The 24,849-nt window shown below is 32.5% G+C and overlaps 4 protein-coding genes across 8 annotated transcripts; 1 reads left to right on the top strand and 3 right to left on the bottom strand.

The window, feature by feature from the left end:
- Positions 1-3,220: 3,220 nt before the first annotated feature.
- Positions 3,221-10,392, bottom strand: LOC124940706 (putative E3 ubiquitin-protein ligase LIN). Of its 2 annotated transcripts, XR_007099507.1 has the most exons (16): positions 9,582-10,392; positions 9,434-9,509; positions 7,647-8,878; positions 7,433-7,574; positions 6,679-6,924; positions 6,296-6,593; positions 5,420-5,541; positions 5,156-5,275; positions 4,953-5,084; positions 4,744-4,866; positions 4,566-4,676; positions 4,347-4,493; positions 4,141-4,266; positions 3,924-4,040; positions 3,730-3,832; positions 3,221-3,626 (listed from the first exon to the last, which is right to left on the bottom strand). XR_007099507.1 is itself a non-coding variant. In XM_047481240.1 (15 exons), the coding sequence occupies exons 1-15, from the start codon at positions 10,277-10,279 to the stop codon at positions 3,815-3,817; spliced, it is 3,708 nt and encodes a 1,235-aa protein (XP_047337196.1). In that variant the 5' UTR covers positions 10,280-10,392; the 3' UTR covers positions 3,627-3,814. The 2 variants fall into 2 exon arrangements, 1 of the variants encoding a protein (XP_047337196.1); XM_047481240.1 differs by lacking the exon at positions 3,221-3,626 and having other exon boundaries at positions 3,627-3,832.
- A 2,170-nt stretch (positions 10,393-12,562) lies between these two features.
- LOC124939458 lies at positions 12,563-13,186 on the bottom strand. Its single transcript, XM_047479929.1, has one exon. It carries the CDS (start codon positions 13,184-13,186, stop codon positions 12,563-12,565), a length of 624 nt encoding a protein of 207 aa, XP_047335885.1.
- Positions 13,187-18,005: 4,819 nt separating this feature from the next.
- On the top strand, positions 18,006-21,009 carry LOC124940286. 3 transcript variants are annotated; one of them, XM_047480793.1, is made up of 4 exons: positions 18,013-18,139; positions 18,295-18,365; positions 18,690-19,346; positions 19,433-21,009. In XM_047480793.1, the coding sequence occupies exons 2-4, from the start codon at positions 18,357-18,359 to the stop codon at positions 20,801-20,803; spliced, it is 2,037 nt and encodes a 678-aa protein (XP_047336749.1). In that variant the 5' UTR covers positions 18,013-18,139; positions 18,295-18,356; the 3' UTR covers positions 20,804-21,009. The 3 variants fall into 3 exon arrangements, with proteins under 3 accessions (XP_047336751.1, XP_047336749.1, XP_047336750.1); XM_047480795.1 differs by lacking the exon at positions 18,295-18,365 and having other exon boundaries at positions 18,006-18,139; XM_047480794.1 differs by having other exon boundaries at positions 18,013-18,365.
- A 187-nt stretch (positions 21,010-21,196) lies between these two features.
- On the bottom strand, positions 21,197-24,531 carry LOC124938190 (mitochondrial thiamine diphosphate carrier 2-like). 2 transcript variants are annotated; one of them, XM_047478584.1, is made up of 8 exons: positions 24,384-24,531; positions 24,064-24,224; positions 23,392-23,508; positions 22,567-22,678; positions 22,240-22,367; positions 21,966-22,118; positions 21,715-21,858; positions 21,197-21,628 (listed from the first exon to the last, which is right to left on the bottom strand). In XM_047478584.1, the coding sequence occupies exons 2-8, from the start codon at positions 24,187-24,189 to the stop codon at positions 21,410-21,412; spliced, it is 999 nt and encodes a 332-aa protein (XP_047334540.1). In that variant the 5' UTR covers positions 24,190-24,224; positions 24,384-24,531; the 3' UTR covers positions 21,197-21,409. The 2 variants fall into 2 exon arrangements, with proteins under 2 accessions (XP_047334540.1, XP_047334541.1); XM_047478585.1 differs by having other exon boundaries at positions 24,064-24,243; positions 24,384-24,463.
- Positions 24,532-24,849: the final 318 nt, after the last annotated feature.

Below are 24,849 nucleotides of genomic sequence, written 5' to 3'. Positions count from 1 at the left end.
TATACTGTATTATAATAATAAATATTTAATTTTTTTCTCTCCTAATATATATTTCTCTCTCCTTTTATAAATATATATATATATATATATATCTTAATTTCTCTTTTTTAATTAACTTATTTTTTCATACTAATATAAGAATTAATAATTTTTATAAATATAATTTTCATTATATTATATTAAAATAATAAATATTTATTATATATTTAAAAAATATAAATACATATTTAAATAAGATACGAGAATGAACTTGTCTCACATTGTCATACCTCTCTTAAAGGTGAATTGACCGCTTTCCAAAGGCAAGTCGATTAACTTAAGATCTTCAATTGTCTTTGAGAACTCGTGCATTAGGCTACTAAGCCTATTGGTCCCTTTCCTTTAAATTGGAGATCTAACCTCATTCATGTCGCCCACAAAAACAATTGGTAAGTCCCAAAGACTTACCACGTTTTTCATTTCATTAAAGAACTCTATTTTAAATTGTGATAGAATCGGTCGATAAACCGCATAAATTATCCAAAGAAATTAGCCTTCTGATTTCTTAATTGAACGTTAACCGAGTATCTACCCAAATTAATATATATTTTCTCATACATGTCTTCATTCCATGCCACAAGAATTTCACATGATGCCCCTGTAGAATCAAGAGCCTCACAACCACTCAACCGCCAATTACATAGATCTTTAACGATCCATTGATCCATCTTCCGAATTTTAGTCTCACTAAAACAATATATGCCACAACGAAGTGTTCTCATTAATTAGTGACTTAATGATACCTCTCTTCACACCATCATTTAACCCATAAACTTTTCAAACAATAATTTTTCCAATCATTGATAAAATCTAATAAGAATAACCCTTTCTCAGCTTCGAGACACGCTTTCCTACATACATATAACCCTGTGGTAGGTCATTTAACTTCTTCAACTAACAATGTTGATAATTTTTCGATGAAGAATTACTTAGATGAAAAGTATACGGTATGGGTGAAATCTCGTTCACAATAGGACACACTTCAGTCTTTAAATCAAGTACCTCCTTCACGGGGATTGGTTTTTATTTATCGTCATATTATGTGTCGAGAATTCTATTTGGATATTCTCGTTGACATCATAATCTGGCTTAGAAACCACTGATTCCTCATCAGACACATCATGAACGAAAACTGGTGATTTAAGAATATTAGTCTCATGAGAGTTCTAATAGTATTGACCTAGATTATATCTTTTATAGGTGACCATAACTTATTTTATACCTCGTCAATAATTTCTTTCTCAAACAATAAATCTGAAATAAGATGATGAGTTAATGAACTCAGATTTTGATGTACCACCATCTGCCTACTCTCCCTTTTTTCGCCATACTGGGAGACATCACAACTCGAGGGGTGTGAAGACTGATACTCTATCTCAGCCTCACGAGAGTCTATTAACTCATTTAATCTAGTTTCATCCTACTCAATTACCCTCTCGACCATATCAAATCCCCATGAATTGGTATCTCAACACCAGGTCTTTTAACAACTGCAAGACTAGCCATACGAATCCAATTGACGTAAAATGGGGTTAACACTGACTCTCTAGTTAGCCCAAACGAAGTCGACACCTCCGACACATGCAAATTTGATCTCGGTGAAGGAGATACGACTATAGGACATTCATGTCACACCATTACTTTATATACTTGTATCACGTTATCAACACAAATAGATTCAAAGTAACGTCTATATGGATCAAATTGACATACCCTAATTCTAACTTAATCATTCTCTTGTGCTCTTTGAGTTTCCTTGTCGAGTTCAATAAATCACCTAAGATCATTACCGGCTTAACTAAGAAGATCATGATTCCATATATCCGTTGTCATTCCGAACAATCAAATCCATGTACCCTCCCTATCTAAGGCGGTCTTATGTTACGTGTGAGCACAATGACATGTTGGTTTTCAATATTAACCGATCGACCATCAACAAGTCATCGGATTCCTCCATCGACTAATGGTCTAATACGTTTATCAATTAGCATGATAAATGTTGTTTTAAAATCTTTCCATAAATCAACCTATCTTCCATGAGAATTGAATCCATACAAAAATCGTCATCATTAGGTCCGAGCCCCAAACGCCCTCGGTTCTAAGTCGACGTATGAAGAGCCCAACGTAACAACTTTAATTGAAACAAATCAACCGCAATTGCTCTTTTTTTTTCTTAATTTCCGAAATAGTCACAAATCCATAGCGTGCCTCCAATGTTTGAAATTCAAACGATTTAGTTCTGACATTAACCGTCTTCGACCAGTTGACCCAAATAGTCTGTTTCTTCGCACCTACCACTAATGCATAGGTCTGAGCTTCATCCTTACGAGGATCTTGTTGTACCGCTCCAAACATAGTTTGGTGCATATGTTGAATTCTACCTGGAGACATCCCCTTCCTTTTATTGTGTGAACTCCGACCCCTTTCTAGAACCCTCCCTCTACCACATGTGTCATTCATGTTTCAACGCATATCCTCCCCGGGCCCAAACGCCTGAAGCATCTTTAGTAGTTGCTAAGAAAGTCGATTAAAGACCGATGTCCGATTAAACCTTTTGATTTATCCCGACTCTCTCACCATGTTCTGTGTCGATTTACCTTAAACACTCACCTGAGGTTGTCCGTCCACCAACCGGACCGCACGACCACGCCTACTAACCAAGAACTATTCTTCCTAAGAGGCTAGAGGTACATCGAATATAGGCTTCCGATAACTATGGTTCTTCATAATAATTTTTGTATTCAATAGAGAGAAAGATATTTTTTTTTTTAATATCCAGATATCTAGCGCTTTACCGCAATTCTGACCGTTTCAGATCGTCGATCTTAACCTATACTCGGTCTTAATATCCACGCTCTCTTTGATTACCCTCAAATTCGAAAGAAATAGTGTAAGTCGTACTTAACCGAAAAGAATCCTATAGAGAGAATGGAGCAAAACCTAGGTTAAGCAATCTGCTTCAGAAAATAAAATCTTATCTATACTTCATATTAATATTCATATTATATATATACATATATTATTTTATATAAACAGTTAATCTTTAAAATAAATTATCAAAGTGATCATATTCTAGTATTTTGATTGTCTTGTGATAATCTTTTCTATTCAATAATAATATAGATAAAATTTAGTATTTGTTGCTATTTTAAATGCATTATTATTAATTTTAGATTTACACTATACAAAATAAATAAATTTCTTTAGAAATTATTTTATCACAAACGAAAAATATCACAATTTTTTTCTGCATATTACTCGTGCTAGTATATATATATATATATATATAGTTCTTGTGCTTTCAATTGTCATAACCTTGCGCGCGCTTTTCTTCATCTGCCTACGGGCAGCAGGTGTGTATCCGACTCTTCAATCATCTTTAAATCTTTCATTATCTCTATCCATCTAGCTGAATTGCTAAGAAGCTTTGAATTTACGCTGGCTGATCATTGAAAATTTGATGTCAGATCTTCTTTTCAGCTAAACTATTCTTAGACATGTAATCTTCAACCATATGTTCCTTCGTCGTCATTTTGAATGTGAATTCTCTTATCAATTTGTTGATTATACTTCCAATGGCAGATCTTCTGTGCGATCTCGTAGTATTATGCAAAAATAATGATAGTAAGAGTTTGAACCCTTGAATTACAGCCTACAACAAATTTACACATATTTCATCAACTCTCTTACTATCAGTTTAATTAGCTACACATCACTTTAAATTGTATATCCATCTCTATTGATTTTTCATTATATCTGAGTTGAATATGTACTGCTAGAGCGGAATCCAACCCTGCCAAAAAAAGAGAATTATTTTAGAAAGGAAGACATACAAGTGTTTTAAGATTATTGTTGTCAGACATGAGATGCATGAATAAAGAAACCTTGATAACTCCTGTCTCTGTACCACAAAGGATCATATCATTTGCAGCCAGTAGGCTGGTAATCTTTTTTCCAGCAGATATTCTTCCTACTTTTTGTTGTGTCCCTCTCAGCCAAATCTGTCTCATTTACCAAATGTTTTTTTCGCAGAATAGAAACAACACATCAATGCATTTTTATTAATTACATCATGTCACAAGAAAATGCAGTAATTTTTACCTGAAGGGTACTAGGTGACTGGTTGCAGTTTAAGTATATGAAGTCCTCGACAATTTCCATTGCCCGCACATGAGTTCCTCCTTCTGGTACTATTGTTATACGCGGCTTGCTTTGTCTCCTCCATTCCTATATTTGTTAATGTCATTTATTTGTACAGCTTCTCTAGACATCTAGTGTAGTGACGAATCTGTTTATGTAAGCCTTACCTTGATGCTTGAACCTTCAACTGTTAGACTTGAACAATATAACAAATCTTTATAAACTGCAATTGAACTAATTGGCCTACTTTGCATCCTCCAAACTTTAAATGGCGCTTTTATCTCTCGCTCCTTGTTTTTACTTAGATCTATTTCCTGTAATCAAGCAGTAGACATTGTTAAGCATGATAACTGATTGTGTGATGTAAAGTTCCTGAGAGAACAAACCCGTATGCTTGAATCCATGCAACCTATGTAAACCTTTCCACGGACAACTCTAAGACACTTAACATTTTTGGCCATGGTAACTTCTCTTTCAGTTGATGATGTATCAAATACCTGAAATTAAAAGTTATTTGGTGTTTTGGAGCTCGCTTTGATGTATTAAGACGAATCTAATCTTTACCTTCATCTCATGGCTTAATGAAATACCAAGAATCTGTTTTCTGTAAGAGTCTAAACTCTGAATAGGTTCCTTTGTTCCTATTACTTCAATGCATTCCAACTTGCTTTGTACCATTTGCCACATCTGTGTATTATAAGGAAAATTACTCCATGTCTTAGATGTAAGTAGTGTAACAAAAAATGTGAGTTGATCACTTTATGATCACATACCCTAATGGTTCTATCCATGGATGCACTCAATAAGCAATCTCCTGCTTCAAAAAGGGATAAACATGTTATTGCCTTTCTATGTTCCTTCATATCTGATATGAGAGTGGCTGTTTGTCCCTTGATCTCCCACCCCTATTACAAAGAGAAACCTATTATATTCATCCACATTAAATACAATTTGGTAAGTAGACATGTTATTATACCTTTATTGACCCATCATTGTATCCACTATAAAGCTGTCCCTTGTAATAGATAAGAGCGGTTACAGCTCCATTATTTTTTTGACCAGCCTCCACCACTTGTGTGTGGACACAGGAAATCCGCTGTGCTCACAGTGGAGGAATTGCATTAATAGCTTCATTTTGAATAAGTTGTAAAGCATGAATTGCATTGATTTTTTTTAATATTGCTAGATTATAGGCCTAAATCAATTATTGCTAGAGTTAACTTTTTTCTGCCAGACTCACCCATTTATTGGGATGGAAATAATCTGCAACCCTCAGTAATTCCTCTGCCATCCATGTTATGGTAGACAGTCGTCTGAGTGACTCTCTTACTCCTTCAGAGAAATGAATAAGCTTCTGCATCCCTGCACAGAGAAATACACGTCAACAAATCATTCAACTTACTGCAACATAAATTCTAATCAAGGATAACTAATGGTTATCTGGTCAGAACATGAAGAGCAAACTAGAACACAATAATTAGCCATGATCAATTTTCTGCAGTGATCATTATCTGGAACGTTCAAGTTAATGCTTCTGGATCAATTTGGTTTCCTAGAAGACCTTGCGGACCACAGTGTCTTCAGTGCCAATGAATAACTGATGTCTGTACTAGGAAGAACTCCCATAGTATTAGTTCCCACTAATTCTTCAAGCAATAACCATCATTACCGGTATACCATTTGAGTACAGGACAGAGTACAATTTTTTTAGGGAAATGTAGGTTGGGAACAGTCATTATTTAATGGATAATGCATATTTATATACATGAACTTTGCCCTTTTTCGAAAAACTCGTGTATATATAGTCCCTTTTGTCCTTATTTAATTGTATTAAACTTAAGAGCCTTGAGGAACATTTTGGATTTGGACACACCAGGGAGTTTGGTTCATGTTTATTACTAAATATTATTTAAACCAGGGAGCTTGTGTTTCAGAGTCCTAATAGTTATGATAAGCTTGATATATACCAGAAAGAAGAGGCTTTCCCGTGGGATGGCTGGGTTAGGAGAGTAGCCGCCTCTTCTTTTGTGAACTTTTACTTTTCAAAATAATTATTCTTCTAGTTTTCTTGAACCAAGGCGTGACATTTGCTTTAGATATAGATACATGTGGTTACCTTTACCAGAAGCATAGCTGTAGATACATAGACATGCTAGAAGTCTTTCTTCAAGCTCCACTCCAGGATGCAAGAACTGTTGGACTTCACTACGCAGAAGAATATCACATGCCTCATGTCTTAAATCCTCTGGACAATTACCAATTTCACATCCAATCCAAGCCATGGCAGCCAGGCAGTCTCGAGAAACCTTTTTTGTCCCACTCTTAAGGCCATTTTCAAGAGCACGGAAGACTGGCACCCCAGTTTTAATAAGAATTCTTGCTATCTTTCTGCACCATAAATCTGTGGCAGCATCCTGCAATCCCACAATTGTTATTATCGTTTAAACGGCTGAGAGTGGCTTAAGAACTTCATTGTGTAAATTCTCATCACGTGTTAACCTGCATGCTTTCATCTAGCCAATTGAAATTCCTTATCATGTTTCGGTGATGGCAGGTGGTTAGACCAGTCTTCTTTAGCAACCAAGCTACAGTATATGGTTCTCCTGTCCATGAGTAGGTTCCACCAAGACTTGACATAAGGAAAGCAGATAATTGCTGGCCTGCAGATCCTGGGCTGGATTTCAATGGTTCGAGGAGGTGTTCAAGCGCCTCTTCCCTGTATATACTCTTACCTGACGAGCTTTCCTGAAAATATTGTTGTCAAGATCATTAGATATATTTTTCAATGACACAAGGCTAAATGACTAAACTAGAATCATGTTCTTCTATCACCATAATAGTAAAGCAAATAGATCATGATTTTATATCAACACATGAATTTTTTCTCCAAAAAAAGAACTTGTCTTCCATAATTTTAAGCAATGAAAGTCAAGTTCTAGAATAGTATTAGTATAACATTCATGATTTATACCTGTATGGTGTCATTCCATAGTTTCAGAGCATGTTTTTTCCATTTATTAGTATAAATTGTCTTTGAACTGAAATTCTGTCTGAGTTATGGTTATGGAAGAAGAGGCGAAATTCCTGAATCACTATTTCTCTGGGCAATCCAAATAGTTGGGAATTCGAATGAATTCAAGATAAGGTAATGATTGTCACTAAGGAAACACTTGTATTTTTTTTTTGAAAGATCATGGTTTATCATCATTAACACTAGAATATCTTGTGGAGTTCCATTCATAATAACTCTTACCAGCATGTCTAATTGAAGCAACAAAAACGCTGAAAGAAGTTTGTGTTCATGTTGTGATTTCTGGATGAGGAGCATTAGGGTGTGCATTGTATTAATGCTTCCTTCTGTAAGCATTCGTCTTAACAGCTTATTCGCTGATGACCTGACATAAAGAGATAAATCAGTAGGAGTTCCCAATTAAATATTTATCATATTGAAACTAAGTTATTTATACCGTGGCATTTGGAGAAGTTCATGGAAATACTCGAGAGCAATGGACCTTGCATGCTCTTGACTACTGCTCAGGAGATATAAAAATGGAGCTACAGGAGTAAACTCTGATATATATTTTCTACATTGCCCATCAAACTGCATACACCTTACTAGAATAGTAGCCAAAGAGGTATATTCTTTCGTATTATTATATCTTTGTATATCGAGCAGCCCAGCTAGTACTCTCGGTACATTAATCGCAGCCAGGTGCCTTTTATTTGTAGCATAATCGAACCCAGTAACTAGTACTTCAATGATCATCAATGATGCTGCAGGTGGAGTTGGCAATAATGAATCTAGCCTTCCTTTACAGCAAGTGTTTGAATTAGTGCATACAATATCTAGCAATGAAGGTAGAAGTTCCAAAGTCTTTATTTCTACAGGAGATGGATTTGTTAAGTAAATCAGAATAACTGCTTCATGCACGTTTCTTTTCAATGCATTTGCCAAATCATGTAACTGCAATCCCTTCTTCTTAACGTCTTCTATTACTGATTTGTTCCCTGAAACAAGGGTTGTAAGTATGGAAACTGATGCCCTTACAAGTGCCACTTCCTCAGAAGTTGAGATAGCTGTTAATAACTGATTCAAGATTACATCTTTTAGGAGGGTATATTTTACTCCTTTCTTTTTGCTTAAGAGTCCGTATATTCTCACAAACTCGAAGGAGTAATCTTCGTCGAATTTCAGCTTCTCATTGGAGAAGCATAGCTTTGAAACTGTTTTCTCGAGTATTGTCATTAACTCATATTGGGAATCTTTTCCGTGTTGTTGCAGGTCACGTCCACTTGTTTTACGCTGCATTATGGATGATGATGATGATTGAGAATCAAAGATTTGGGCATCATTTTGCTGCAGCATCTTTTCAAGTAGTTTCTCGTCCCTGTGGACACTATTCTCAGAGGGATATTGTCTTTTACATTTGAGATCAAAGATAGGTAATTCTGAAAGGCTGAAGGAACTGAAGTATCTTTCAGAGGTGGTTGCACTTGCACTTGCACCTTTTATCTTTTGAGAAGTTAATTCAAAACCAACATCTTCTTTGAAGTAACTGTCGTTTGAATCTCCAGAAACCGATACGTCTGACTGATTTTCTTTCAATATATCTCCAAGCCGTCCAGTATTTGAGCTGCTTGAAATTCCTCCACTGCTAACTTGAGTGCTTTCCAGAAGAGTAACTGTAAGTTCTTGAACCTGTGAAATTTCAGCTGGTGGGTTGGACACTTTAGCCAGGTTAATATCTGTACTTTCTTGATGATCGAGTGGATGCACCTTCTAAAACTGCATCCATCCATCCATCCACTTCATTTTTATCTTTCTTAAGTGCAAATTGAATTAAAAAAAGCTGATTTTTTTTGGCACATCATGCTTCAACACTTGCAACACAAAGTATTAATATTCTTTTATTACTTGTTAAACAAGAGTAATTTCATTCAACTATCTGGATCAGCTTTGCATGCATTTCTGTGAGACTAGCACAAAAACCCATCAACACCCACTTCATTTCAAGTACATTCTTTTTAAAAATAAACCATCTTTTTGAAAGAAAAAATAAAGTGAGATATTTGAGGTAAATGACCATTTTCAAAATGACTAATATATGTTTAGTGTTTAATAATTAAATATTATAAAAAAATAAAATAATATTTTTTTTAGTATTTTCATTAATTATTTAGACAGTAAAATTGTCATCTCACTTGGCTACATTTTCTTACCATGCTACAGACAACTAAGGTCTAAGAGGTATACCTTATGAGGGCCTTGGAAGATATTTTCAAGTTCACGTGAATTTGAAGATTGGGTATTTACAGATTTGTTGTTATTCCTGCAGAAAAGAAGCAGCAGAAGATTTTGAGTTCTGTTTGGATTAGAGATTAAGCTCCAATCAAAGACTTACAGTAGCAATTCATCTTCTTCCTCCTCCTCCTCCTCTTGCTGATGCTGATGAGGACTCCCTTTGTATGACATAACCTGATAATACGTCAACCAAGCCTTGTATCTCCTTGCCATACGTCTCAACAATTTATTAATTTCATCATCATCATCGTCCATAATCTCCGAGCTTCTTGAACTCATTAGTAAACTCGTGCAAAGTTCAGGTGCGAATTCCGTTCGTGTGAATATGGGAGATACAGAAAGAGCTTGAAGGAAATGAAGTGCTGACTGCCAATTATCTCCCTGGAGTTTCCTCACAGCAGAGAGATAAAAATAAGAGCAAGAAACCAAAAAAGCATTGGAAACTCCGGCAGTGACGCCATGCTCTTCGAGCAAGGCGGGTGCTTGAAGCATTTCCTCAGAGTTCTTCAGCCTGTTGGATAACTCTTCCGGGCATTTAGCAATAATGGCAGCTTCAATACCTTGAATTCCCCAATATAGATTGGAGAGAACAGATTGCTCTGAGAATTCAAAGAAATCTTGCTTGAGATTGTTGAGCTTGGATGTGCAGTTGGTTTTGACTCGTCTTCTTGATTTGGGAGTGGAGAGGAATGTTTGAATGTGGTGGGTTATTGAGTGGACAATTGTCTGTATGGATTCAATGCTGGGTGGTCTTTCTTGGTCGAGAGAATCAATGGATGGTGAAGAAGAAGAAGCCATGGATGAGGAATGAAGAAGAAGAGAGGGAAGTTTTGTTGTTTGAAGAGAAAAAAAGGAACATTTGCTCGTGACTAGTTTTAGCTTTAGCCAGCGATTTCAAACTTTTGTGTTTGGTCCCTCTGAAGGTGCTCTGGCTGGGGTCTAGGGTGGTGGTGAAGACAAAACAGTAAAAAGGAAACTTATGGATTGTACAGCTTTACAAAGGTGAGACATCACATCATTTATTGGTATAATACATTTTGGTAAACAAGTTTACAGTTGCAGCTATCTATAATAAATTAATAACAGTGTAGTGTGTGTATGAATGCTCTGCTCAAATGGAATGTTAATCTTCTTCTTTTCATTTAACTTCTGATTCCTCTTTTTTGTCTTTTTTTCAGATCATCTTGGGACTGGGGACCACCATCACATATTCACATTCACATTCATTTCTATGACCAAGTGGTATCTCTCTTTCTCTTTCTCTATGTCTTGTTTTTTTTGCTGGCTGATTTGGGTGTTTTAGATTTTTTTTATAAAAAAAACAAATATTTTAATAGTTAAGTGATTGGTTTGTTGAAAATAAATAAGATTTTATATTTGATCAAAATAACCAACATCAAACCTGTAAGAGGTTTTTTTAGGATTTTTTTTAAAAAAAAAACAAACAAACTAGTATTCATCCTTGCAAAGAGCATATTATCTATATATTGGGATTGGTATGCGGACATATTGACTAGACAGAGCTGTGGTGTGGCGGTCTGTCATTTCTTCATCATATTGTTTTAATTTTTTGTGTATTGATGGTGGACATATATAGTTTTGTTTCTTTACTGTATTGAATTTGATGAAAAAAAAATTAAAATAGAAAGTAGTAGTAAATTGATCTCAAACATGAATAATAACAATATTAGGTGATATTATTAGTTATATTAGTTTCAAATTATATTTGATGTTTGGAAACATATTAATAAACATGTGAAGAAGATGACAAAGAGGAAAGCCCTACTTTTGGGGGCTTATTTGATGTTGGTTATTTGAAAGTGGTGTTTTTAATGATTTAAAAAATTAGTTATTTGAATTTTTAATTGTTTAAATTATTATTATATATTTTTATTTAAAATAAAATATTTTAATATTTTAGCAGATAAATGAAGTGATTGAATCTTCGAAACACATATGTGTTTTTGAATAGTAAAAAAAATAGATCAAACAACCTCTTAGGTGGGAAATTGCAGATTTCTGTATGTTCTGCTCAACAACATACAATAACAAAAACGTGAAGGTCTGATAATGAATGATGATGATGATCAAATATGGGCCCTATTCAAATCTGTGGCCTAAAACAAACCAACATGGATTTTTAGAGATGCATTCATTACACATTATTATTATTATTAATTTATTTCTACTCCTTATATTAAGTGTAATATAACAAATTACAAATTTTAAGAGCTTTTGGTAAGTTAAAAAAAAAAAGAATATTTATCGTGCTTTGTTTCGGTTTTTATAATTTAATCGGACCTATATCGTTAGTTCGACTCTACAAAAATATATTCATAAACGGACCTGTTAAATGTTAGTTAGTTATTGTAAATTTAATTTAACAAGATAATATAATTTTGAATATTTTGTTAAAACACTTTTAAATTAATATAATAAAATTGTCTTAAAATCACATCTTTTAGTTTGTTTTCTGTTCATTTTTTTTGGTTTAATCATTATATTTGAACACTTATAATATTATTTACTATTCTCAAATACATTCTTATTTAATTATTAAGTTTTGTTTAATTATTTTGAAGATCATATGTTTTATTAGTAGGTTTGTTTATATTAGGTTGTCAAATTACAAAATTATAATTAACCACTCTCAATAATATCGGCAATTATGATAAATATCAATTTTAATTGTTTGAGTTTAGTCGAATTTTTCGATTAACATGCACGCATTGGTAGATTGTATCTTTCTTAAAGTTATTGTAATGCATCTGATCAAATGACAAATAATTTAATCTAATGATTTCTTGAAATTCAAAAACGAAAATTAACCAAAATACAAACATAATTAAAAGGATCAATGGAAATTTATTGATTTGTTTTTTTAGTTCAATTCAATTATTAAAGAAAACAAACATATTTATTTCAAGATATTCATCCCACAAACAAACATAGTATTGAAATTCATAATCCAACTAAAAGCAAAATCATAGCAAAGACGACGAATATTTACATGTTCGTCAATCAAGAAAGAAAACAGAAATTCAAATGAAACTATAAGATTCGATGTACTTTGTCAAGAACCTAATCGAATTGTAGTGGTTTTGTATTGATTTGCATGTACGATTGAATTAGATCTTCATCGAGTACTTTGTAACGATCCAAAATATCTTTAAAACCGAGAATTTCAATTGCCCAAGCAATGTCCTTATCACGGAGAATCAAACTCTTCTCCTTCTTGCATATCACGTTGGCTTCCATCGTCACAAAGCTTATAAACTTCATAGTAAATCGTTGCATCATTTCTTCAGCTTCTTTCGAGACTATCCCATTGGATGGCAAGACTTGCATCATCAATTGTTCCATCAAATCGCCCCACGGTGAGGAATCATCTTCGGTTGTCTCCACATCTTTTTTGGGATACGGTGACACCAATTCATCTTCTTCGGTTATTTCCACACTCTTTTCGCGGTTCCGTGACAACAATTCACCTTCTTTGGTTATTTCCACCCTCTTTTTGGGGCTCGGTGACAACAACTCACCTTCTTTGGTTATCTCCAAACTCTTTTTTCGGCTCCGTGACAACAACTCACCTTCTTTTGCTATCTCCACACCTTTTTCTCGGTTTGGTGACAATAGATCACCTTCTGATATCTCGACACCCTTTTCGTTTTCAGACGACAAATTTCCTTCTTTGTTTTCAGCCATTTTTTGTTTCTTTATCTCAAGAATCGTATACCACCGAGAGATATAAAGATCATGAATATTATTATGGCATATTATTATGGCATACTTTTATAGACAACCATTATCAATCAAATTATTAGTTATGTCCCTAAACTTATTCAAGATTTTTTTATAAGTCCTTAAACTATTTCAAGATTTTGTAATAAGCTAGTCCTTAATTTTTTTATTCAATTAAAAGATTATCATCACGTGACATTTACTGTACAAATTTCGTGGATAAGGGCTTCTTGGATATTAGATATTTATAAAAAAATAAAATAAAAATATTGTTCCATAAAAAATGAAGTTATTTGGATTTTTTAAAGATAATTATAAATGTCTTTTATATTTAAAATTTAAATTTAATAAAAAATAAAATAAGATTAATTTAATATTCTATTAAAATTTCGTGAATGAGGAAGGTTTTTTTAAGAACCGATCAAACTACCTCTAACTATAACAACAGATATAACTATATATATATATATATATATAACTATATAACTATATATATATATTAATAAAGAAGTAAGAAAGACATTTATTTTAATAAAATATTACCGTAAAACATATAAATAAATTAGATATCATTTTTTTAAATGAATCAGTTGGTGTGAAAATTGAAGCCATGATATTTTAAAATTTAAATTGAGATATAATTAATAATTCTGATCAAAATTGAGTATATATATATATATATATATAAGAATTGCTGTGAATTCGAGTTGATATTATAAACTTAGTTATTTAAAAATGAAAAATAATTAATATTAGTTTAACAACATAATTTTAATTAGTTGTTAATAAAATAATTAAAATTAATAAAACTCGTGATTATTAGTTTTTTAGGAACTATTTTTTCATTTGAACTATCTTAATTGTTATAGTACATCGATCCTTATTACCTGATTATCATCGTTTGGTTCCGATTATAAGGATTTAATCGCGATTATGATACTCATTTGAAATGTTTGATTCTCCACTAAAATTTTCTCCACCTTGATTAAGTATAATAACACAACATATCATATTTATCAATTATTTCATTGTTAAGTGATTACATATATATATATATATATATATATATATATATATATATATATATATATATATATATATATATCATATTTTTTTATATATTAAACTATAACTATATTTTTAGTGTTTGTCATTTATTCAATTATTTATAGTGACACAAATATTTATTAATAACAAAAACTGTCCCCTACTCTACTTTGGTCCCTGAACTTTCAGGTGATTCAATTTTGTTATAAACTATGCTGAAAAAACATTTAAGTCCTTTTAAATAAATAAGAACATAGTTGTTAATTATTTGTGTCTTTTACTTTTGTTCTCAATTTATTTTTTTATCTCAATCTGGTTAGTTCATTTATTTTTTTACAAAAAAACTTGTTCTATCTGAATCCTTTGTTTTTTTTTTTTTGTAAAAACTTGTTCTATTTGAATCTTAGGCTCTCGTAATACTTTACATTTTTCAGGTCTTTTTATTTAATGATATTTTATCGTTTTCTATATATAAAAAAACATATTGGTTAATTAAACATTACTAATAACTCCAAATTAATTTTGTAAAAATATTATAACAATATATATAGATTCAACAAATATTTATTCAATCATTGTATTTGTAAAATACTTCACTTTGTTAATCTAAATGTTTTAAATTAGGTTGTAATATATGGATGTGAATTTACATATAAAATATATTTGGATATCTTAAATATGAAGGACAGACACTAATATAATAATGATATCTCTTGACCCATTAAATACATAAACCTAAATATATAGTTTCTCTTATAAAATATAAACGGATATATTATAACTCAATTAATATTTAATTGTATTAAAATTATATTTCCCAATTTTTTCATAAAAAATAAAAATATATTATATTGCTAAGAAGATGGTGTAATAAAAGAATTATATTTTTTATTTTTTTTATTGAAACTTAATAAAAATAAATAAACAAAAATTAAAAATGAATCCAGCTACCTTATCCGGGCGTCCAGTAGAGTCGGGTCCCACGTGGTCTTTAACGCATTTTCAATCGACAGCATTTTTTTTTGGACTTGCTCGTATGTTGGAAATAAATAAATTTAAAAAAAAAAATCTGACTTAGCCGACCTAGGAGGGTACATCCGTAATTAACTAATATTGCTCTTTATTAAACGACATGTTTTAGTTGGATAAATTAGTGACGTTGACCCAATTTTTTCTACTTTTATTTTATGATTTATCTCAATTGTTTATATGTTTATAATGATTTTAAATATTATATGTATTTGAAAAAAATATAATTATAGTTAATATTAGATCAATAAGTCCTAAAATATATATTAAAAAGAAATTATATATTAAAAAGAAATAAGAATCTTGCAAATTTATTATTGGTTAACTATCCGTGAACATTTGAATATTTAAGAATAAAACATGCTAACGTTCTTTGTTTTTTTTTTTAATGTTTATAATAAAAACATATAGTCATAATAGAGTGTAAGAAAATCTTATAATAAAAACTCCTCTAGAAGGTTTCTAAACTATTTTTCACACTATTATCAAGCAATTGAAATTGTTGGGTAGAGTTCTCTTATACTAAATAATGTATTTATATTTTTCAGTAATAATTTTTTATTTTAAAAAATTATTAGAATAGTTGAGTGTTAAAAATTTATTTAAAAATTAATTGTTTTATGTTCAATATCTATACAATTATAATAACACATGAACTTCAATAGAATGATCGTAACTATAACTTTGAGAAAGCAAAAATTTGGTTCCATTGGAGTTTGTTTTACACTTGAAGTGCTGTGTACGTTATCGTGTACTCCTCATTTTGTTTGGTTACTCTCGAGACCTTGTTAGCAAGATTATAGGTTGATGGAGGTTTGAGAATTTGAATACAACCATCATGGTTCACTTGAACATATTTCACTGCCCGACTAGTTGATCGTTGAACTAATTTTGAAATATCATTATGTGCCGATTCGCTTAGGGTTTGAAGATTTTTATACTTGGCAGTTGTATACAGGGACAGATCTAGGTAAGGGTTCGGGTGAACTTCAACCCAATTTTTTTTTTACGGTTAAAATATGATATTACCCACTAATTTTTAAAAAAAAATCAATAGAATTCACTATTTTATTTATTTAATTATTAAAAAAAATGATAAAATTTTATCTTTATTTACCCGTTTTATCTAAAATTTTCTTGTTTTTTATTTTAATCCACCCTTAAATTTTTGTTAAGCCCACTTCAGTAACAAATTCTGGGTCCGTCCCTGGTTGTATATGCGAATTCAGTTATTAAGTTTTGGACTTGAATTTTCTACTTTGAATCGGATTAATAAAGTTTCATGATGTCACTGCCCTATTATGTAATTTAAATGTAACTTGCATATTGTAGTTATTTGATTTGATTCAAAAGGTCTTTGACAATTGTTAGATGAGAATGGCGTAAATCATTCGCTTCCAGTATTTGAATGGATTAGGCCTTGTATCCTTTTGAAGTAATTCAATTCTTACTTATACTTAGGTATAATTTTTGTTTGTTGAATTGATAAATATTTTAAACTTGAATCTCACCTGAGAAGTTGTTTATGAGAGATTCAAAATCTTGAAAGTTACCTTAGAATGTTTATAAGTGGTTTGTAATGTATATAAAAAAATGGACTAAAACTTGTCAAAACCACCGGGTCGGGTCATAGACCGAATAAGGTCTTTTAGTAAATTGCTAGGTTGTAGGACTACAATCAACTGCCACGTGTAGGAAATCAGATCCTACGGTCCACGGTCCTTGCCTACAACTCCCAGCGGGACCAATGAACCCTAGTTGTCGCTCAAATTTTAATATTTTCCTTCTTCAAATTTACTATTCACTATTAATTGATATGAATTTTCAATTAAAACATTTATGTTTAATAATAACTCATTGACATTATTATTTTATTGAATGGAGCCATTTTAACAATTTAAACTAACTACAGTCTACTTGAGCTATTTTATTTCTTTTTATACATATTTAGTTAAGTATTTCATCCTATAAAAACTTATATTAATAATATAAACAATGACTTTGTTCAAGCAAATTCCAATATTCTAAATTGTTGGTTTCAAAATTTTAATATTTCAAGACCTCATGTTAATAAATTATGCATTTTTTTAATTGGGTAAAAATTTTTGAGTTAATTTGTACATTATTATTTTTTTTTATAAAAAATAATTGTTAAAATAATATAGTTTAAATTGTTAAAACAAACTGATAATTGTTTTTTTATTATGATTTAAAAAGTTATAAATTTTTATTTTTTATAAAACTCTTAATATATTTCCTATCAAATACAAACAACTATATTCATTTTTTCTTTTATTATATTTTAAAATAATTAAAAAGGTAACCATAACAAATTAAAAACAAAATTTGATAATAATAATAATAAAGCTCTTAATTCTATGTTTTTATTATGAATGAGATACATGAAAGAGAAGGTGAATTAATTGGTAAATATTTGATTAGATTAACAAATAAAAGAATATATTCCATTAAATAATATCTAAATAAAAAAAGATTTGCATGAAAATTGATCAATGTCTTTTATAGTCTAAACTCAACTCCAACCCTAGATTTAACTTGACTAAGCATATTTAAATAGTACATTTCATTTTATAATATTAACCAATTTTAGGTCAAATAAATCAAACATATATATTTTTTATATGAATAATAATAATAATAAAGATAGTAATATATATTTCCGAGTCCTTAAGACGGCAGCGAGCCAGCGACTAACGAGAAAGAGAGTTCATTTTCTCTCTCTACATCTTTCTTTTTCTCTCTCTCTAGAACACCTCTCCTTCCTTCCTCCGCTAATTCAACCCTTCAAAGTAGCCATGAAAGCGCAGCTCTTCTGAACAGGTACTCTCACTTCTTCTTCTTCTTCTTCAAATATTTCACAAACAAACAAACACGTCAAGATACGTGTTTTATACGTACCCGTCCTTTTGTTTATCTGTTTTACGCCTTGTTTCTTTTGCATCTGCAACTCGTTAATCGGCTTCTCAAACATGAAGATACCCATTTCCTCTCTTAACCCAATCTTACCAGCCCTTTGGATTTCTGTTTCTTTATCTCCATGGACAAGGTTAGTGTGTGATGTCATATCATGCATCTTTTCTTTCTTTCTTTATATTCACTCTATGGAGTATATAGTTCTTGTTTGTTTACTTTTCAATTCGTTACGATCATATGGAACTTGACGATTTGTTGAAATTTGGGTCATAGGGATTTGTTAACATGGGATGATTTCTGGGTTTAGTTGTTTGTTGTCTGTAATCTAAAAAAGATTTATGTTTTTCCCCATTTCATTAATGGTTCATAAACAGATCTGCTTGTTGTGTTTTTGAGTCTTGATTTGAATTTGATGAATGAAAGCTGCTGTGCTGTGGTTTTGTTCATTTGTTGACAGACGCATTTGAAAGGAATTGATTCAAATGGTCATTGTGAAATGGAATCGACTACACATGTATTATCTGAGGAAGAACATTATCTGTTTGGGGATCCTAGGATATCTCCTCGAGTTGGTGACAATTATCAAGTTGAAATTCCGTCTCTACTTTCAGATTTTGAGTATGATTCTTATGTGAAGAACCCAATTAAGGAAGATTTCAAGTCCAATCTTGTTCCTTCTGATTTTTTAGTGGGTCTTCCTGTTTCGGTTATGTGGATTGATGATGATAAGAACATGGGTAAGCATATTCAAGAGGGTGTTAATGTGAAAGAAACAGACAGGAAAATGGAAAATTGTTGTCTTGTTCCTGGGGAAGCTGGTGATTCTTTGAATGATGTTGAAGAAGCGGGTTTTATTCTAGGGTTATATGTATTTGGGAAGAATCTGGTTCAGGTTAAGAGATTAGTTGAGAATAAAACAATGGGTACCATTCTTTCCTTTTATTATGGGAAATTCTACAGGTCTAATGGCTATCGAAGATGGTCAGAAGGTCGCAAAACAAGGACTAGAAAGTTTGTACAAGGCCATCGGATTTTCTCCGGTTTTAGGCAACAAGAATTGTTATCACGTTTATCTGCGTTTGTTTCAGAAGAAGACCGGAATAGACTGTCACAGGTATAGCTTCTAGTTCATATTTTTGCTGAAAACATCATTTTTTTCTTCATTTAACTGAAAATCTCATGAAAAAAATGGGTTGTCAGGTCTCGAAATCATGCTCGGAAGGGAAATCTTCGTTGGAGGAATATATCACGATCTTGAAATCTACTGTTGGAATGAAAAACCTCGTGGAAGCAGTTGGGATCGGTAAAGGTAAGCAAGACTTGACTAGAACTTCACTCGAACCATCAAAGTCCAATAGCTATAATAACAATCGCTCGGAGGCTACTGCTCCTTTTGGAAAATCGTGTTCATCTCTCACGCCTGCAGAAATTGTCAATTTTTTAACGGGGGATATTCGGCTAAGCAAGGCTAAAACTAATGATTTGTTTTGGGAATCGGTTTGGCCTCGTTTGCTTGCAAGGGGTTGGCAATCGGAGCAGCCTAAAGATTACAATTATGCAGCCACGTTTAAGAACACGTTGGTGTTTCTCATGCCCGGGATAATGAAATTCTCTAGGAGGAGTTTGGTAAAAGGAAACGATTACTTCGATTGTATAACCGATGTCTTGAACAAAGTCGCATCCGACCCCACCCTTATCGATCTCGACGATGAAATAGATGAAAACAACCGAAAAAATAATGATTTACCTGATAAGGAACATCGCTGTTACCTTCAGCCCCGGTTAATGAGCCAGAACGTGGAAACAATGAAGTTCATGGTTGTAGACACGAGTATGGCCCATGGCAAGCCGTTCAAGGTTAGAGAATTGAGAACCGATGAGGAATCTTCTGGCATATCGTCTGAAGACACGAACTCTGCTGACACCAATAGTTCCAAAACCGGAAAGAAAAAGCACGAAGAGACTTCCTTAATCCAACCAAAGAAACGCTCCAATCAGCCAAAGGAAGGCAACTCGGATAGAAAAATAGGCAAAGTGAGAAAACGCAAGAAGCTAACTTCATGTAATAACCGAGGAATGGAACTAGACAACAACAAAATTCATCTTCCTGCGAATTCTCTAGAGAATGGTGAAACATCAAAGGTGTTTATAGATCTGAATGTCGCTCAACCGCCTCCGCTGCTCGATTGTGGGACCAACGAGGTAGTTATTACGACAATCAAAGAAAATAGTATAGAACAACAATGTGGTGAAATAAAAAAGGACACTACTGATGTTATTACTACTACTACCAACATAACCGAGGAGCAAAACAACACCAATTCCAGGAGACATGGAACAAGAAACAGGAATCCTACCATGAGATCATTGGAAGCCCTGGCAAATGGGTTTTTGACTGTTAACAGCAAAAAAAAGGATAGTAAAGCAGCAGCAGCTCGTCCGAAAAAACAAAATTCTAACAATATAGGAAATGCCGACAAAAATGTAGAACTGGAAGATGCTGGCTCGTGTTCAAACGGTGGAGTTTCGAGAAAATTCTTTGCCTTAAACGAAAGTAGTCCTCGAGATTGAAAATTTCATCAATTTATCTCAAACCTATGATCACAAAATAGTTACTACATTGATGAAGAGGAAATATGTTATTCACCCTCTTCATTTTTCCTTTGGATTGCTTTGTTACTCTATTCCTTAGTTTAGATCTTTTAATTTTTTTTTTCATGTAGAAAAAAAATCATATGAACTAAACTAAATGTGAATGTTTCACCATTTTTCTTTCATTTGAACATGAATTAATGAAAAAGTTAATATTTCAGCCAACCTGAGCACCAAAAAGTAGGCCAGGTACCTAATAGGGTAGGTATCCATTGCCATCATGATTGAGTTATTCTAGGGTTTACAATAATTATTACAAAAATTTACTCTTCCAATCTACCAATACAAAAAAATTGAACACAAATGCAAAAATTAAACAAGGCAAAGAGAAATGACTAATTAATGCTTTGCCATTTAAATATGTAAACATTATTCAGACAAAACAGCTTAAAAATGTTTGAACACAATCTAAGCTAAGCTAGACTATTGATACAGTATGCAGAAAGAATATGGATAAATTAATATTGATGAAGTAAAAGAATAACACACTCCTTGGCAAAAAGAAAGCAAAATTAGGTTGGGGGTTTAAGTAAAAATGGATTCCAACCAATCAGACATTATTTCGTAAGCAACAAACGTTACTGCGCCAGCTGGCGCAGCCTTAATAATGGAAGGAACAATGCCCTTGTAAAGACCATGCCAACCTTCTTTCTTCAATATTTGGCAGATAGCATCGTACATGTTCACGTATGCTCGTCGCTCAACTCGAGCTCCATATCTTGGATGTCTTGGCAGCCCTTCAATCTACATTTGCATAACAAGTATTGGACTTTGAAGGGAGCATAGAAAATATTTGTATAATTTAAGTTTGAGAAGCCATTTTGTTCTACCTGAAATCGCTTTTTGACCACATCGAGAGGATGACAAACAGCTTTAGCACATGTACCAGCTGCTAGACCACAAAGAAAAAGCTGGAAGCTTGAAATAGAATCACCTGCTGCATGGGCATCTAAGGATTTCTTATGGTTCCAAGCCTATAATAATGAACATATAAGTGCTAGAATTTAATATCACCACTTCAAACAGAAAGTATAATTTGTAAGGTGCCTATCTAGTAAAAGACAAGCAGAAAGAAGCTTACCATTGCCCACCTTTTAAATGTGTCATAAGTCCCAAATTGCAGTCCAGCATAAGGAACTATTTCAACTAGTGTTGGTGATAACCCAGCATAAAGTCCTTGAAAGCCACGAACTTTTACGATGTCAATGGATGCGGATCTCATATTTGGATACACCTGCATAGTTAGTGCATGTCACTTAAATAAGAATAAAAGCTCAGGCCTTACCCCTATGATCCATCCAACATATAAATACTGCCAGAATATGTTAAATTCCTTAGTTACAACCCTTTTATACCTTTGGTTCACCCTGTGAAGCCAAAATTGTGCGTAAAAGGTCAAACGGATAAGACCCAACAGTAGCTGCACAACCTGCTAATGCTCCACTGATATAAGAAATGTATGGACTTATATGGATATGATCCGCTGAATAAAAAAACACAAAATACATTAGGCAGCACGAAATAAATGGGCTGATGAGATTCAGAACTAAAAAACCGCCAATGACTAGTAATGTATGATGTTTAAGTACAATGAGATCACATCATTATTTCAAAAGTCAAATAAGTAATCCACTTCAATAAATTATAAAAATATTGTGGTCTGCCTTGATATTATAACTTACCAGTCTTAGAAGAACCAGCTGCAAAGGTCTTCAGTTTGTGTAATACGGTAAATTGTATAGCAGTATAGGGCATAACCATGAGTAGTGCTGGGACATTGCCACGCCAAAAGCCCTGTAATTTTCCCCTCACTTAAATACAACATCATGATATCAAATTCTTGTAAATACATGAAGTGATTATGTTGCTTGATGAAAGATTCTGTAAGTGATTACATACGAAAGCCATTCCAGTTTAGTAACTAGATGGATTTTGACAAGGACACACAAATAACATATCCATCTATGCTTTAAGATTCTTATTAAGTGTCTATCATGGCCCAACAGACATCTTCCTACGTCTGTCTATTACATTTGATGCAAACCCTTCAATATACATACAGGTAGAAAAATAACCCTCTATCCCATTTTGTTTTTACGTTTCATGTGCAGAAATATCAACCTAGGCCTATTGAGATACACCTTTACAATACACACTTATATCTTTCCAAGAGCCATTTACTCCAAGTAGTTGGAGGTTGTGTACTCTCCTTGTATTAGTTTATGTCTGTATATGAAGAAAAAAATCAATTCTTTACAAAAGTCTACATCATCTTTTTCTACAAAGTATGTATTGAGTTGTTCGAAGGCAAAGTTCCTTAATTTTTTGCCATGTAAAGGTTAAAACCCAAGTACTATACGTCTTTTAGACATTGTAATAAATAGGAAGGAGCTAATAGCATTACTGACACATTAGTTGCATTCTTATTCGAAACCAATGAAACAAACAATTTTAGACATATAAATCAACATCTTATCAATGTAAACCATACAGTATAAAAACTATACCCGCAACCCTTCCTCCTTGAAGATATCCTTAGATGCTTGTACCATTCCAGTGTACTTTGAAGGCCCAAATATATTCTTATGTAGCAAAACTTGTGTAGTAGTTGGTTCCAATTGAACCTGCCCACAGATGTGAAAACGACTATGTTAAGCTTTACTTGATGTATTTTCAGTCTCTTATTCATAGTTTTACTCATGAGAAAACAAGGCATACAAACAAACACAGACAGACATGAAATCATATCCTGCTCTATTCAACATGTAGAAAAAAGATCATCGCTTGAAAAGTAAAGGTAAACTTGAAAGCTTTTTGGAAAGTAAAACCTAATCACCTTCCACCATCCAACTAAAGGACTATGAACCTACAATCTTCAAGAAAATGTATGACAAAATACTAAGAGAGAATTTAAAAAAAAAAAAAAACATCCATCTTGTTCCTCTATCTAGACCACAAAAGAATGAATTGAAAACTAAGTCCTCCCCCATTAAACAGGTTATAACCCATATTCCAAAACCCACAGAGAAAACTACCAATAAAATAGTTTTTTATAACCATGGTAATCCCAATTTTGGATTCAAAAGTTAGTAACATAATTTAATTTTCCCCAGATGTTAAAATTGTATACTTGAAGAAGAAGAAGAAGGGGTTATGATCAAGTGAATTGAAGTATTAACCTGGAACCGGATCTTAATAACATCAAGTGGTGATGTTACAGTTCTTGAAATTGCTCCAGATAATGCCCCAGCAGTAGAGTTAATTAGAGCTCTCTTCATCTGCCCAGGCTCTTCCATCTCTCCCATGAACTAGCCGCCCCCAGGTCAGGTTCTCCTACCTCCTACAATTAAATCCAACACCTATATATATATAATCTCCTTGAAACAGGATCAGTTAAGACGAACGAACGAACAAACGATCACCAAAAACATAAACTAGGGTTCTCTCTCGGTGAAATCTTTTATTCCATATGCATAAAGTTATAGACTTTCTTTCTTACCTGAGAAAAGGAGAAGAATACAAGCCGCCATTGACCGTTTGATGGGTTAAAAAAGGGGTAGTGATGATGGGTTTTGTTTGTCGTCGCCGATTCAAACTCCGAACAACCAAAACCAAGAAGAAGAATCTCTCTTTAAACCCAAGAAAGAAGAAGAAGACAGATCGTTATCACTTTCTACGGTTCTGCAGTGTACACGTAACAATTAATATTTTCATCCAAATTCTTTTATTTTATTTTATATCAAAATATTTTATTATTTGGATTATAAATATATTTGGTTTCTTAATTCGAATCTAATTAAGATACACTGAATTTTAAGTATTTTATAATTTAAATATTAAAAAAATAAAAATTGAATTATTCAAATAAAAACATATAAAATTTAAGAATTTAATATTTAAATTAATTTAATAATATTTTAAAAAATACATCAAACCTATTATATCCTCGTATATATTAATTATAT

This window comes from Impatiens glandulifera, chromosome 5 (assembly GCF_907164915.1).
Source record: "Impatiens glandulifera chromosome 5, dImpGla2.1, whole genome shotgun sequence".
Classification (NCBI taxonomy): Eukaryota; Viridiplantae; Streptophyta; class Magnoliopsida; order Ericales; family Balsaminaceae; genus Impatiens; species Impatiens glandulifera.
The sequence above is the reverse complement of the archived record's forward strand: the minus strand, read 5'-3'. Positions and strand labels throughout refer to the sequence as shown.